At 37.4% G+C, this 16,371-nt stretch overlaps 1 protein-coding gene across 4 annotated transcripts in view; it reads right to left on the bottom strand.

Annotated features, from left to right (window-relative positions):
* Positions 1 to 16,371, bottom strand: part of ST6GALNAC5 (ST6 N-acetylgalactosaminide alpha-2,6-sialyltransferase 5) — a 91,223-nt gene that overhangs the window by 10,646 nt on the left and 64,206 nt on the right. For all 4 annotated transcript variants that reach the window (XR_005558325.1, XR_005558326.1, XR_005558324.1 and 1 more), the window contains exon 3: positions 4,747 to 5,156. Coding sequence is in view for 1 of the 4 variants with exons in the window: in XM_039356683.1 (XP_039212617.1) it covers positions 4,747 to 5,156 (410 nt within the window). In the remaining 3 variants the exon portion in view is untranslated. The remainder of the gene's footprint in view (positions 1 to 4,746; positions 5,157 to 16,371) is intronic.

Raw genomic sequence — 16,371 nt, forward strand, 5'->3', positions numbered from 1 at the left:
TTGCTGGCCACTTCCAGGCAATGGTGCATTTCTTCATTCCTCATAAAGGGTGACACCTCCCCAGCATGCACCCAGGGGATAGGGCCGATGTGGCAGGGGCTGGTTCCTCGCTGTTTCCAGATGGCCTTGTGGAGCTAAGACTGAATGCATTTCAGCATAGATGGCCACCACAAAATTGTACATTGGCTCCCGGCCGGCCTGGGCCAGGGCCAAGGCAGTGGGGGCTGTTCCGTCACTGTTTTCAGGATGGCTTCGCGGGCCACATGAAACCACTTTGCGGGCCATCTGGCCCCCGGGCCTTGTGTTTGACATGTCTGCTCTATCTGGTTAACGGAAGAATTGGCAGGCAAATATACATTTTATGTCACTGCAAAATGAGTCTGTATTTTTTAATTGTCATGTTGGGGAAACCTTCAGAATTTTTTAAATAGTTGTTTTTTCATTTAAACTTGGCTCCTGGTGGTTTACATACACTGTAAACATCCGGGTAGTTTACTTGGCACAAGTGCCGCCTTTCAGGATAGCTTTTCCCACAGGCTCTGGGACCAAAATATTGATGGAGCTTGTACAGGGGGTAGTTGGTGGATAAATATGACTTTCATTGAGGCATTATCTATTGTTTTAAATATTCTTTATTTTACTATACTGTATTTTTATTCTGTTTACCACCCAGAGTTCTTTTTGACAAATGAATGATACTTATTTAATAAATAAATAATAATATGTCATCTCATGTATGATTAAGAGTGCAGGATTCCACTGATGATTAATTCTGTTTTTGTGGTTGTTGTTCTTTGCAGATAATTTTTTTCGTAGCAGAAATCCAGTTAACTGTAGCTCCTGTTTTCCTGAAGCTGATATGGAATTCTCCAGGTATCAATTTTAAAGCAAACAAGGAAAGTAAAATAGTGCTGTCATCACACATTACAGTAAATATACACCCGAAGGCTTACCCAGAAAACAGAATGCTTATAAGGTACTTATGTTTTTCACATTATGTAAGAACTTCCCTGGATCTCTTAAGTAATCAGAACTGTGTATTTCAGTTTATTACTGAGTGATATACTTTGTATTTTAATAGTTCAACCTATCCTCTGGGTTATCCCCCTAGTTATTCTCCTTTTATATATTTGGGATAAGATTGTTTCTACACAGACATTAGCATGTCTGTGGATGTCAAAGAATATACATAGCCGTGGAATGCCCTGTCTGTTTGTCTAACATCTAGACAAAGCTGGTAAGAACTGGATTACTGGTTTCATACAGCTTCCACAGGTTGCTAGTCAATTTGACACATTCTATGGATAGCTGACAGAAGAAAGCATTAAACATCTATTTTAATAAAAGAGGGTAGACTGGGAAGGGAATTGATGGCTTTATATCTGCTAATTAGAAGATGGAGTATAAAAAGGGAAGTACAGATTTTGTTCACACTTGACTGTTCTTGCTCTGAAAGCCTTGATTCATGGCCCCTTTGAGACAATCATTCCATAAGCCTGGTTAATAACCGGTCTTAAGGCAGGGCTTTTCAACCAGTGGTATGGGTACCACCTGTGGTACATTGGCACCTGGCAGATGGTACGTGAGCATTCTAGAAAAGTAGTGGGGGAGGGGAATGAGCTAAACCGGTAGCAGCACCGCACAAGCCTGAATGAGAGATGGCTGGAGCTGCAGGGCTGTCAGGGCTCAGTGGAAGCGCCAAGATCGGCACTTCTTCAGGACTGTCAGAGCTCAGTGGAAGCACCAGGATCAGCGCCAGGTTCCAGCTGGAGCTCGGCGCTGATCCTGGCACTTCCACTGAGCCCAGAAGAAGCGCCGATCAGCTGGAATGTTGCAGCATCTCCAGGGTCTTGTGATTTACATTCAGATGCTTGGCAACTGATTCATATTTATGATGGTCACAGTGTCCACGGGTAATGTGAAGTGACCAAAACCTGCTGCAATCACCCACCAGATGGGGGGGGGGAATAAAAACCAAACACCCCCCACCCCCGCTGCCAATTCTCAACAGAAATGCTCACAACAATGAAAACCTCGGACAAGAGGAAGAGCGCCACCGGGCGGGCAGGCAGGTGTCTTGCTCGGCTGTGGCTTGGGGGCACTTTTTTCAGTGCTATTGTAACTTCGAACAGTCACTAAGCGAACTGTTGTAAGTCGAGGATTACCTGTACTTTATCACTTTTTTCCTTTTTTTTTTTTTTGGTCAAGTTTTTGACACCTTGCTAGGCGACTGGTGGTACTTGGATATTGCCATATCCTAAAAGTGGTACAATGGGTGAAAAGGTTGACAAGCCCTGTCTTAAGGAACTGTCCTCCTTTTCTATAATAGAGAATATCTGGTTTAATACAAACCATGATCTTTGCACCAAATCTGAGTGGAAGGAGGAAGAAGAAACAGAAAGACATTTGGTACTGAGCAATTTGTTTCCACGATTAATAAAACATGGCATAATCAAGAGGACTGGCTTAAATATCATATGGTTCATTACTGAGTGGCTAATGAAGAGTTTAGCCACTGAGAGGCTGTGAGGATTTTTTTTAAAAAATATAATATTTTAAAAACATGAGAAGGCTTTAAATGAAAGAGTTTTCCAAAGAATGTAACCTGATAGGATGCAAAATACTTCTAGTGAGGATAATAGTACACTGAAATGGAAAAAGCATTTGTACTGAATTTATTCTTCTCTGAGTACTTAATGTACACATAAATACGTGTGTGATACTTATTCTCTCATCATCTTTTCACTGTGCAAAAAAAATTTAATGAGTACATAAGTAATAAAAATAAATCCACTCTTTGTTGTTGGGAAGAAATTCATTTCTAATGTTGTTTGTAGCCATACAGAGGACCACTTATTAAACAAATTGATCCAGAGATCTGTTTGTGAGCCATAAATGGGCTCATAAAGGGAGTTAAGTGTCATCATAACTTCCCTTTTTTCAGCTGGAAGTATAAGATGAGTACTTCAGAGGTATCTAATATATGAAAAGGAAAGCTTTATTGCTAAAATGTTTCAAGAATGCAATAAGTAGATTTTATAATTCACCGAATGACAGCACTGACTCAATAAATAAAAAACCTACAAATTGTACTTTTTAAAAAACAGTGAATTTTTTTATTGAGGTATATTATCTAAAATAAGATTTAAATTCACCATCTACCTTCACATTGTGCTATTCTAGAATTCTATTTATCAACTGAGTTCACTATATATTTATTTAGGCATTTAAAGCTAAAGCAGAATATGCTATTTGATTGCATCATTGTCTATATTGCAAAAATCGTTATTTGACACACAAAAATATTATAGGTTAATAAGCAGGAAAAAGACACTCTAGATTCTATAAAATCAGGTGTCTGGTGGCACTTTTTCCAAATATAGGTAGTCCTCGACTTACAACAGTTCATTTAGTGACCGTTAATAAAAGCTTAATAAAAGATGAACTAAGGAGCTTTCAGAATAGTAATGGTGTATATGATCTGGCTAGATTAAAACCTTTAGGATATCCAGTTACTGCCAGCATGCAGAAAAGGAAAACTCAAAGTAAAGACAGAATTATGATAGGAACATGAAATGTAAGAAGCACTAATAGGGAAACGCACATCATAGTGAAAGACAAATTGACTACATGTTGACATTTTTGGCATCAGGGAATTAAGATGGACTAGAATTGGTCTGGAATTGGACATTTTCAGTCAAAAAATCACAGTCATATTCAAGACATGAAAAGAAAGAAGGAATAATGTTACCATTATAATTAGGAATGGTATATCAAGAATAGTATTTGCCTAAGTGCATCAATGATGGGATATTATCTGTTAGATATTGTGGACAATATATAATTATGACAACCATCCAAATTTTGCTCAAATACCAACGCAGAAGATAAGCTTGACAAGTTTTATAATGAACTTCAATTTGAACATGCAAGCAAGATGTGGTTTGGAGACTGGAATGCCAACGCTGGAAATATTAGGAAGGAATAGGAAACCAAAATTAAGTATGAGAATCATTTACTAGTTTCTGCCACTAAGTGACTGGCATGCTAACACAATTAGCATAAAAACTGACTCACTGTTGGTGAAAGATTAAGACTATTAGAAGTAAAAGGAAGTAATATAATGTTGGTTTATTTGATCAAGGTTTAAATGAGATATGTTGTTATTTCTGATCATTGTTACTGGACTTTTTGATGACACCAGGATTGAAATGATGATGCTTTATGGATTTGTCTATTGATAATAGATGGAATATGGGCTGAAAGATCATTGATTGTAAACTAAGAGAGGGTGAACAGTTACAAAAATTATTTAGACTTGTGATGAAGGTTGGAAGTTACTTTTTTTAATCTATTTTTTCTTTTTATCTACTATATTCTTACCTTTCTATTTTCTTTTTTTTGCACCTTTCACTCTTTCTTTTTAGCTTTCTTTTAGTTTAATTACTTTACTATTTTAACTGAAAGTCTTTAATTAAAAAAGTTATATTTTTAAAAAGGAACGAGTCAAACTACACATCAATACCAACCAAAGGAGACTAAGCAGCTTTTAATAAAATGTGCTAGTTGGGAAAAGTGCTACCAAATTTCTCATTATTATTATTTTTGCCACCATAGCATAGACCAACACGGCTCTCCTCCTGCACTCTGCAAAGTGATTCAAACTGAGAGCATATGCTTCAAATAATTATTCTACCAATTACAGGAGTACTTCCATTATCTATTCTTGTACAATTGTTTCCATACCTGTCTTTCCCAGTTTCCTGTTTGAAGAGGTCATCAAAATGAAGCATTTTCTGTCGAGATATCATATACACTTTTAACTGAGGTAGTATTTGATTCATCAGTTGTAGATTATTATAAATTAATCCTTTTCCATCTCTTCTCATGTATGTACTTGGACCCCAGAAGATAAATACTGTCCCATGACTCATATTTAATAGTTCATTGCGATTTCGCAAAATTCTCTGGATACTGGAATGAGCTATAACTCGCAAGGTTGTCTTGTTTCCGACATCTTTTCCAAATCCCCGAGTAGGTGCATCATTCATTCGTATTACACACTCTGTCTGATCGATCTTCTTCCCTTGATGGCTTCGCAAAAGGTGTCCAGAGCTTGTGACTAGAGCACAGCTTGTGCAATGCATTTTCAAAGGCTGCAGAGAAATAAATGTCTCAGTATACATCCAAATATATATCTAAATACGTATTCAAATTATCCAGAGTTGGGGAGAAAATACTCCCAGGATACCTAGTAAAAAAAGAACAAACTAAATCCAAGTGATGGGCTTCCAATGTCATTGTGAAAAGTTAATTCACTTCGCCTATCTCTTCACCACAGTATCTCAGACATCTATCAAGCCTGGCAAATTATTGCCAATTTGCAGATACATATTTTTCTTTAGCTTGGGAAATATAAGAGAGCATTTCCTGGCTTTCATGACTAAGGGGGGATTTGAACTCAAGACACCCCCTCCCAGGTTCCTAGCCTGGTGCCTTATCCATGAGGCCAAATGAGCTACAACAGAAGTTCAAAAGTTTTTAAAACTGTGAAACATGGCAATCTGATCCAGATTCCCTACTTATAAAATCCTTAACTACTGTGACAGACAGTGAATTTCAGCAAGGTTGTTTATTTTTGCTTTTAAATAAAACTTGGTATCTGCAGAAATAATCTGTGGAGTGCTGTTATCTTCTTTCTCAATGAATTTATTCTATTATATTTCACTTTCTTTTCCCTGGAGAACCAGCTCCAAAAAAAAAAAAAAAAGGGGGGGGGGAAATATATAATTTCAGAAGATTTTTAGGACAGTTGAAGATCTGTTTCCCAGCCACTCACATTCCCTGCACAGAAAGGAAGGAGAGAGGCAGGAACTGGAAGCTGCTTGGATTAAAGTTATCAGATAAGCTATCACAGGGGAATGAAAGAGAAATGCTGGTGAGGAGACAAGAAAGGAGACAAACTGGGTGGCTGGATGACAAAGCTTAGAGCAGTGGTTCTCAACCTTCCTAATGCCGCGACCCTTTAATACAGTTCCTCATGTTGTGGTGACCCCCAACCCATAAAATTAGTCCTTGACTTACAACAGTTTGCTTAGTGACTGTTCAAAATTACAACGGCACTCAAAAAAGTGACTTATGACCATTTTTCATACTTATGACCATTGCAGCATTCCCAGGATCATGTGATCACCTTTTGCAACCTTCTGACTAGCAACTTTAGTGGGGAAACCAGATTCACTTAAGAACCATGTTACTAATTTAATCTCTCTCTCCCTCTTTCTTTCTCTCTCCCCCTCTCCCTTTCTTTCTCCCTCTTTCTCTCTCCCTCTCTCTCTCCCTTTCTTTCTCCCTCTTTCTCTCTCCCTCTCTCCCTTTCTCTCTATTTCTCTCTCCCTTTCACTCTCTCCCCCTCCTCAGGGAGAGGAGGAAAAGACTTGAACCCCGGGAGGCAACGTGAGGGCCATGAGCAGTATTGCAAGCTTGTGGGAGGGGAGATGAAAAAAAATGGAAGAGAGTGAGACCACAACAGAGAGAGAGAGAGAAGGGGAAAAAGAAGGGGTCGGTTGTGAGGTTGGCTCTCAGGACCGCAATGCAAGCGGTCTCAAACAGCTACCTGCGAGTGGATGGCTCTGCCCCCTTCAGAATCGCGCTTGCTTCTGAAGTAAGAAGAGGGGGGGAAGGGCGACACGGCTCCTGCACAATGAGTCCCTGGGGAGGGCGCGGCCTCGCTCTGAGCCTGCGCTCTTCGCGCGCCCTCAGTAGGGTTCCTGCAGGCTGTCGCCAAGCAGCTTGTTTTCAATTTCAACAAGTGAGCTGTGAAGGAGGGGGGAGGAAGGCGATGCCGTGGGGGGAGAGACGGGGGAGGAAAAGCCCTGTCTTAGGCGACCCCTGTGAAACAGTCATTCGACCCCCAAAGGGGTCGCGACCCTCAAGTTGAGAACCACTGGCTTAGAGGCATGAGACAGTGAGAATAGATTTACTGGATTTCATAATATAAAAGTATGACTGCATATGTTTTGAAAATGTATACTTTGAATGGGTATCTGTAAAATTAGAAAATGGTTAAGGACGATGATGATCCAGAAGAAGGGAAACATTTGGAAATTGCATAAACCCATAGGCAGATTTTGTTGGCTTCATTTGGCAATATAACAGAATAACAGAGTTGGAAGGGACCTGGGAGGTCTTCTAGTCCAGGGTTTTTCAACCAGTGGTACGGGTACCACCTGTGGTACATTGGCACCTGAAAGGTGGTACACAACCATTCTAGAAAAGTGGTAGCAGGGGAGGGGAATGAGCTGAACTGGTGGAAGCAACGCACAAGCCTGAGCGAGAGATGGCTGGAGCTGCAGGGCTGTCAGGGCTGAGTGGAAGCGCCAGGATCAGTGCCAGGCTCCAGCTGGAGTTCAGCGCTGATCCTGGAGCTTCTGCTGAGCTCAGAAGAAGCGCCAATCAGCTGGAATGTTGCAGCATCTCCAGGGTCTTGTGATTTACATTCATATGCTTGGCAACTGATTCATATTTATGACAGTCAGAGTGTCCCAGGGTCATGTGAAGTGACCAAAACCTGCTGCAACCACCCAGCAGACGGGACAAATAAAAATAAAACATCCCCATCCCACCCCCACTGCCAATCCTCAACAGAAATGCTCACAACAATGAAAACCTCAGATAGGAGAAAGAGCGCCGCTCTGAATGGGGAAGCCAGATTCCCTTAACATCCATGTTACTAACAATTGCAGCAATTCACAATTGTGACAAGAAAGGTTGTAAAATGGGGCAAAATTCACTTAACAAATGTCTCGCTTAGCAACATAAATTTTGGACTGAATTGTGGTCATGAGTCAAAGACTACCTGTATTGCAAATATAAGTTATAGGACATTTCAGAAAAAAAAATGCTTAGATATGATTTGGAAATCTGGTTTGCTTTTCTTTGCTTTGAAATGGGTGTTTTGTTGAAATAAAAGTTGATATTTGCCTTTCTAAAAAGTGTTGGCTTGTTGTGATAATACATTCTGGGACCATTTACAGCTAATATTAGTAACTTTGTGACACTACTTTTACTTGTTTGTTTGTATACTTAAGTCTTCAAACAAAACAATTCCCTGAATGATCTTCTACTAATATTAAGACAATAGTTGTTACCAGATTTACAAACTTTTCCAGCATTAAAAGCTCAAGAGCCCAAAACATTGGAGACTCATGGTTTAGAAGCATGAAGGGTTGAATGAAAAAGGAAGCATTGCATTAAAAAAAGATCAATGACAAAAGCATCTTCATCTTTCAGCAACTCTTTAAAGGAACCAATGTGTTGCTCTCACTGATTTAGCTTCCTTTGCTCTCAGCGGAGCTGTCATGTAGACCTAGATTAACCAGAATCAATTCTGATATTACCTTTTTTTAAAACTCCAAGATCCAACAGAGAAAAAGTTTGTGTTTGTACAAAAGAAACATGCTAAGAATTTTAAAACAGTACTTCTCAGTACGTGCTCAGCATTTATAGTATCAGAATTGAACTGAGTAGTTTTTATGCTTATAACTGCATTTAGGATGGTAGGAAGGTAGGTGGATGATATAGAAAGATGTGTGTGTGTGTGTGTGTGTGTGTGTGTGTGTGTGTGTGTGAAAGAGAGAGAGAAAGAGAGAGAGAACAGACAGACAGATATGAGATAGATAAATAGATAGATAGATAGATAGATAGATAGATAGATAGATAGATAATGGATGATAGATGATTAGATAGATGATGTAGATAGATAGATATAGATGATATTGATAGATGATAGACGATATAAATAAATATAGATAGATAGATGATATAGATAGATAAATAAATTCCAGTTCCAATGGCATCCTTCAGTCTCGAGAGACTATGGTATCGTGCTCTGGAAAGAGGTCCTAAGGCAGCATCTGGTGTGGCTAAAAAGGCCAATTCGAAAATGTCAGTCCCTTCCACACTGAGGGCAGATATAATCTGTCCCATCCAGCCCCCAGATTTCGCTGGTTTCGGGACTGCCTCTTTGCCTCAGCCTGCCGCACAAGTGTCTCTTCGAATTGGAGAAGGCCATGCTGCGTCTTTAGTCTCCAGGCTGAACAATCAGATAAATAGATGGATGGGATATAAATACATGGACTATTTTCTTTCAATATTACATGAATTCTCAGAATGCTATCTCTGTTTAATATATCTCCCATCCCAATAGTTACAGCAGTGTAGACATAAGAAATGTCAAAAACATAAAAACATTTGAATTACTAAGTCCATGTGCCTTACAGTAGGTGATATCAATAAAACTGTAAGAGCTTCATCAACCATGATGTTAGATTTTATAGCAAAAAACGGAGTATCAAATAAGCATTTAATCTTAAAGGAGGAATGATTCTTGTGCCCCACAGAAAAAAATGCCACTGTGCTTCTGCTATGTTCTGTACTTAACTTCACTTTGTTTTAGTAACATGGATCATGGAAACTGGAAGCATTGATAGAGTTATGGAACATACAGTAAGGATTGAAAGTGACTTATGCAATCCAACCTGCTACCTAGACCAGGGTTTATTGCTATAGCTGCTCAAACATATATGATCATCCAAGAGAGTCCACCACTTCCTGATAAAACCTATTCTGTTATTGAACTCTCATTGCAAGAAACTGCTTTTTATATTTTCTACGTTCAACAAATATCTATTTTCTTGTAGCTGAAACCAATTGTTTCTTGTTCCATCATTTAGAACCCCAAAGAATTCTGTCCTGTCTTCTACGTGACAGCTTTTCAGATATTTAAGACAAATCTGATTTTCTCCAACTACAATATTCAATTCCTCCAAGCATTTCTTTTATATTTTTTTCTTCCAGGCCAGGCTCCTTATTTGGTTGTACTCATTTGGATGTATGACATACAATCTTGACAGTGGCTTAAAATGTAGTGTCCAGATCTGAATACATATTCGGAATGTGGTCTGAGCAACACAGAACAGAGAAGAACAATTACTTTAGGCGTTTAAGTGAAATGAAGTTATGGAACACTTTTTTAAATAATGGACAGAAGGAGTAACTTTGAAGAAGAGTGGGAAGACAATGGGGTGAATCCAGGGCAGAACTGTAATTTGGAAAAACATCTCAGACATGATCGTTCTAGTTCCCATGAACATAAAGAGAACGAGGGAGAAGCACATTCAGACATGTAAGATTCTGTTACCTTATAATAAAAGTATTACTAGTTTGCATGTCTTAGTTTTCTAAGTTTGGCCTATTTTGGAGGGCTGACAATAACCATTCATATGTGAAACCAAATTTTAGAGCATTTTCTGTGTGATTTAGTTTTCTGTATTATTTAAATTTGGTGGAAAGTATTATTTGATGTAAAGAATTATTTAATATGTATCATTAGTAATATCTTTAATAAAAATATTAATAAAAATTATATACACACACAAACAAACACAACCTACATGCTAAAGCAAAGTAAAACCAATCCTTACTTAAAAGAATCTAAGTACTTGCTGTAATATGGCTCAGGCAGTTACATATTAACATCTTTACTAAAAAATAAGTTTGGTCAATGGAAGTAATACTAGTATTTTTACAGGTCAAATTAACTGAAGCCATGGTAGAGGGAAATTGGATATCATCTTCTGATTTGACAAAATAGAGAATGACTTTTAATAAAATTCTAAAAATCTTTTGAGGTCCAAAAGATTATGAAAAACATTAGCTTACAAACTAAGTAAGCATGTTCCTTTGTTGTATTCTGATGAAAACATTTTAGAGAATCATTGTTACGTCAATGAAGAACATTATCTACACCCAAGGAAGTGGTTCAGCATTGCCACTATGTATATTTCTAGAAACTTACACAGTGAAGACCAATCAGTTATTTTTAATAGCAGGATGTGAGTCAAGATTTGCATCTTTGCATCTGCAACTGCAATTCCTTATGCCATGGTTATTTTTGTTTGAGAGCACTTACTATGTAAAGCCTTACTCATGCACATTCAGCATTAAAAGTTTGGTCTTATTAAAATACTGAGTATTTTCAGTGTATGACAGACAGCTCTTAATACTATATGAAATTAGCTGCCATGATTTCTTGTGGCAGAAAATTATCTATGTGTCATTAGACACACAGTTAGCGTGTCTCCATATATTAATCTCGTGGGCCTCTTAGGGATTTAACTGAAAAAAAGCTGGAGTCAGCATAATGACATACCATTTAACTTCGCAGAAGGGACATATATGTATGAAACTATTTTTTAAGAGTAAGTGTACCAAGATATAAATTAGTAATGATGCCTGGTTTTGCCTTATGAAGCAGAAAGTACTGGCCTATTTTGATACAGCATTTACTTGTTTTCCTAACACTAGGAATTTAGGCATTTTTATGGTATCACTTTTGAAAGGTCAAACACACCCTCCCATATGTGATCTTAAATTATAATGTAATGAAAATTCTACTATAGGAGCACTTAATTATTACTGAGGCAATTCCACATAAAAGTAAAATTGCCCCAACTAGGCAGAACAAGCTAACATCTTGAATAGCCTCATAGATCCAGTTCTTTCATCGTTTCCAAATAAACCTTCCTAAACTAGCAAGAAAATTATCCTTATGTATTGAAATGTTCATACCGTTGTGAACTAGGATTCATAAAACAGTTCTCTCTCTCTCTCTCTCTCTCTCTCTCTCTGTGTGTGTGTGTGTGTGTGCACGCGTGCACACACACATGCACTAATCAAGATGTTAGGTTCTTCAAAACACCTGCCAATTGCCTGGATCAGTCCCTGTAGTTTTCTTGGCATGGATTTTCAGAAGTGGTTTGCCATTGCCTCCTTCCTAGGGCTGCAAGAGAGTGACTGGCTCAAGATCTCCCTGCTGGCTTTGTACCTAAGCCAGAACTAGAACTCATTAGAAACACCCAGTTTCTAGCCGGATGTCTTAACTACATCAAATTAACTCTTAAGCAGTATTTACCTGTTTTTTTAAAATACATTTCTTATGTCATTTTGATGGCTTTTCAATGACAAAGTTAAAGGTAAAATAGGTTGGAAAGGTAAAATGAAATATATTTTTGTTTTAAAAAAATATTAGCAGGAACCAATCTGTTCCTTTAATGTGAGTTGAAAGAAGAACATAAGACAGTTTTGTCCAAAATAATATTGCGCGCTCAGTTCTTTGTTCAACAATGTATACCTATTTTCAGTGCATATATGTAGGGACTTTAAAGAGCTTTCTTTCAAACTACAAACACCATATAATATAGCACTTGGGTTGATGACTGGAATGAGTACCAAAGAACACATGCTAATTCTGAAATATCTGTTAGTTTCTGCCCCAATTCAACAAGATGTAACATTTATTTTTAAAGTCCCAAAACTGATCATGTCCATCCGATTTCTGGACAGCATTAAAAGTATGCCACACTTGAGAAGGATTGCAAGCTCACACTAAATACTTCTCTCCCAAAATCCATTGTCAGTTCTACCTCTCCTCTTCCTTCACCTTAAACTTCAAACACTATGCCAATTAGGGAGCTGTCATTCTTGACTTCCAAGGTCACCAACATAAGTGGTATGATTCTGTTAAAAATAAGGACTACTGTTCAACCATCCTGCTTCCCTTGAACTTTTTTGTAAGCTTTCCAGCCTCCATGGAATTAATGGAATGCATTTTTATATAATCCCACTATTATTTATATGTGGTGGCAACTATCCCAGAAACAGATTATTATTCGGTAACTAAGGTTCTTCTTGGTAGTATAATTAAGTCATGTATTGGTAAAAAAAAAAGTCTGAAATCATTATGAAATAATTCTAGCATGTATGTTTCTTTGAAAGTAAGATATAGATAGGCAGATTTCACTGTTGTATTCTCTTTAGCCATTTTCTCCTGTCATTCCTGTGCAATGAGGAGACTGTTTGTCCCCTTTTATTTATAAATAAGTCTTTCTTTGCATATAGGAGAACTAACTCTCAAAACAGACTTTTACCCAATGTGTGAACAGAAAACTGGGCAATGAAATGACCCATTCTTCAGATACAAAATTAAAACAGCAGGAATGCTTACAACTTCATAATGTTCACTTAAGTTGCAAGACATATCTTTTCCTTTGTCGTTAACTGGACTGGTAAGCAATTTCATTAAATACGTTAAGAATGAAATAAAGCCACTAACTTCGCCCCTCCTTCCTGAAAAGCAAGCACAGTATTTCCTTTCCTGTCCTTTATATCCCTTTTTTTTGGGGGGGGGGGAAGACTGCTGGTGATCCTCTGTGAAGAGAGAGTTTGAGGCAAGTTTCTTTGTAACTATGCCATCCTATATAATTCTCTCTATGAAGCTGGAATGGATTCTCCATGAAGACATTCCGGATCAGATAAAGACCATCTCTTTTTATTGAGACTTCTGTTGACAAGAAACAATATTGGTTTGTGTCTGAGTTATAATTTTGTGTTGTTGAGCAATAGGTTTCCATACATAAATGATCAGAAAAAAGATTTACGCAGACCAGAGGAGGTAAAAGGCATTCCAAAAAGCCAAAATGTTCGTTTAATTCCTAGCTAAAGGCAACATAAGGTATTTTGTGCCAGCAGATTCCAGACTGTTGCTCCAGTACAGGGACTACAAGTGGGAAAGGACTTGAGGTTAAATAATAATCAGTTTGGCAAATTTCTATTTTTCCCTCCAAATTAAGCCATCAATGGTTTTGTTATGCCAATATTACAATATAATTGAAAATGTTCTTAGTGAGCTCTGTCTCAATGAAAATTTAGATCTTTGCAAGTGCTTATCATGGCATTAGGACCATATTATACCTTACTGCCCCCCCCAATGGAATCCTAAATTTCTTCCTAGAACTCTTCTCGTAGAAAAACAGACTCTTGAAGTCTATATCCTTTTGACGTTCTTTGCAGCTGCAGACAGAACAATTAACAAGGGAATTTAGTTAGCTAAATGGGCCTTCCTTTTCTTGCTTGCAATACTGTAGAATACAATTTGCATAAAGATGACATTTTTAAAGTTCATGCAGACCTATGGTGTTCTTTTCTCCAACAGCCTTAAGCACTCTGCATGAATAAAGTAACATCTGCATGGACATCTTTTCAACATGGGTTCTCCTTGCAAAGAAGTTATCTCCCATAGGTCACCTAGCAGGTGGAAGTCATCTTGCTGAGCAAGAAATGGAGCTTGAAATAGAAGAATTGTGCCAGCTATAACACGGCTTCATTTGCTAGTTTTCTCCCACTGTTTAAAGGTTTTAGCTCCACTATGAATAAAAGATATCAAACCTGTTACATACATACATGATGAAACAGTATGCTTTTTCAGCACCTCAAAAGCCTCAAATATATCATTTCCAGGCCTATTTTCATCATGATATACATTTCTTATGTGGCAGCAGAGATCACATGATAAAATATTCATATTAATTAAGTTAGCTTTAATTAAATATCAAGTTAAATTAAAACAATTTTCATTTTTGTCTTGATTTTGCCCTATTTGCAGTCTTGGCCCTGCTTGTCTTGTGACGTGCAGCCCTGCGGCTACCACCCAAAGACTTGTCTGATAACCTAGAAAAAAAATCAGCAATCATGTTTTAAATTGTATTTTATCTTAATACTGTACCCAAATAATATTCTCTGAGATATCAGGCTGGAAATGTGGCCAAACATTGAGGCTCCATTCTCTTCCAGTCCTATGCCATGGCAGGTCTTCTACATGGCTATACAATTGTACCATCGATTGGTATCTAGAGATGATCTCAAGTATTCAGGACATAATGAAGGCTGTAGGAAGCCAGGGATTTCAGGCAAGATCTGGTAGTTAGGTACATGTATAGCAATAGTTTGCTTTCAAAGCCCCCATGCACTATGGCATAAATATCTATTTATTTGTGGGATAAATGAGAAAAAGAAGCAAGGAATTTAAATCACAATGGATACATGACATATTTGCACCTTTATTGGCAATAGGCAATTAACTTTCCTAATTCTTGCATGGCATATTCTTTTCTAGCCAAGTCATGTCTAGGACACTTTCAATAGGTCTAACTGGAAGCCAACCTAAACTGAATGATCAAGTGATCTGTGATTTAATGTCAAATCCTGGATAGGGCAACAACTATGAATACTGTGGACCTATTAGACTTTATAATATCTGAAAAATGCTTACTAACTTACAATTCGATATTTCCTAGGTAGCTTGCCATGCAGCTTATTTCTGTCTACTTTTCAATGGAAGCAAGTAAAACATACGGTTTAAATTTGTTTATACAGTTAAAAAGGCAAATCAAATGGAGTATTTTGTTAGTTCAGCACCTTTCGAAAGCTTTCATGGGGGAAACTTATACTGTCAAAGTATGATTTGGGGACATATTGATGTGAATAATAGGCATGGTTATATCTATCTATCTATCTATCTATCTATCTATCTATCTATCTATCTATCTATCTATCTATCTATCTATCTATCTATCTCAGGGTTGAACTGTGGAATCCCTGATGTTGTCTGAACTTATTATCTAAAGGCTTTGTCTGCCATCCATAGGTTAACAGATTAGCAAGCTATTTCTTTTTTAACAGTATTAAACCTTATGGATAAAAGGGGGAGAAGTTTAATAGGCTTTTTTTTAAAAAAAAGGTAAAATATGTAACTAGATGCAAAAACTAAACTCAACTTTCTTTTCAGTCCTTTCTTTGAATATTAATTAACATTGGACACTGATTTAATTATCTAATAATAAATTTTAATCTACCATTGGACACTGATTTAATTATCTAATAATAAATACATCAGGCAGCTTTTTGTTCACTATAAGAGTAATCAAAGTCCAACATTCTGATGCAGGATTGATTATTCATTTTCCACAAATGCCTTCAGGCTTTAGTAACAGGCTCATTATTACATCTGAAAATATATCCTTTAATCTCAAGCAGTTTAAACTGTCTTACCGCAAATATTTACTGATTATACAACATGACTCTTATTTCAAGGTGATAAAAAAACACCATGCTCCATAAAGCTTTCCGTGTAACCATTTCTTTTCTAAAAAGTATTGTTGAGCAATGAAAAGGCATTGCTTAGGGAAAGTGTTTTCCGCCACATTAACTCCTTTTCAAGGGTTTGCCTGCTATTAAAGCTTTCTGTAGAATAATTAAAATATAGCTCATCTTTGGAAATGCATTTACAAGCCCAGGAAAAGAAACTATTTTCATATGGTGAGAATAACGCAATTGGGTACAAGAGAAGAAATATATGCTCGATCTTATATGCTGAAGAACAAAAAAGAAATCATGGCCTTGGTCAACAGACAGTGTTAGTTGAACACTTTGGTATTGGATGAAATTTCACTGCATTATTTGCATTTGAAAATA

The sequence above is a fragment of the Crotalus tigris genome, unplaced genomic scaffold, assembly GCF_016545835.1.
Source record: "Crotalus tigris isolate CLP2741 ecotype Arizona unplaced genomic scaffold, ASM1654583v1 scf7180000018826.840336, whole genome shotgun sequence".
In the NCBI taxonomy this organism is placed as follows: Eukaryota; Metazoa; Chordata; class Lepidosauria; order Squamata; family Viperidae; genus Crotalus; species Crotalus tigris.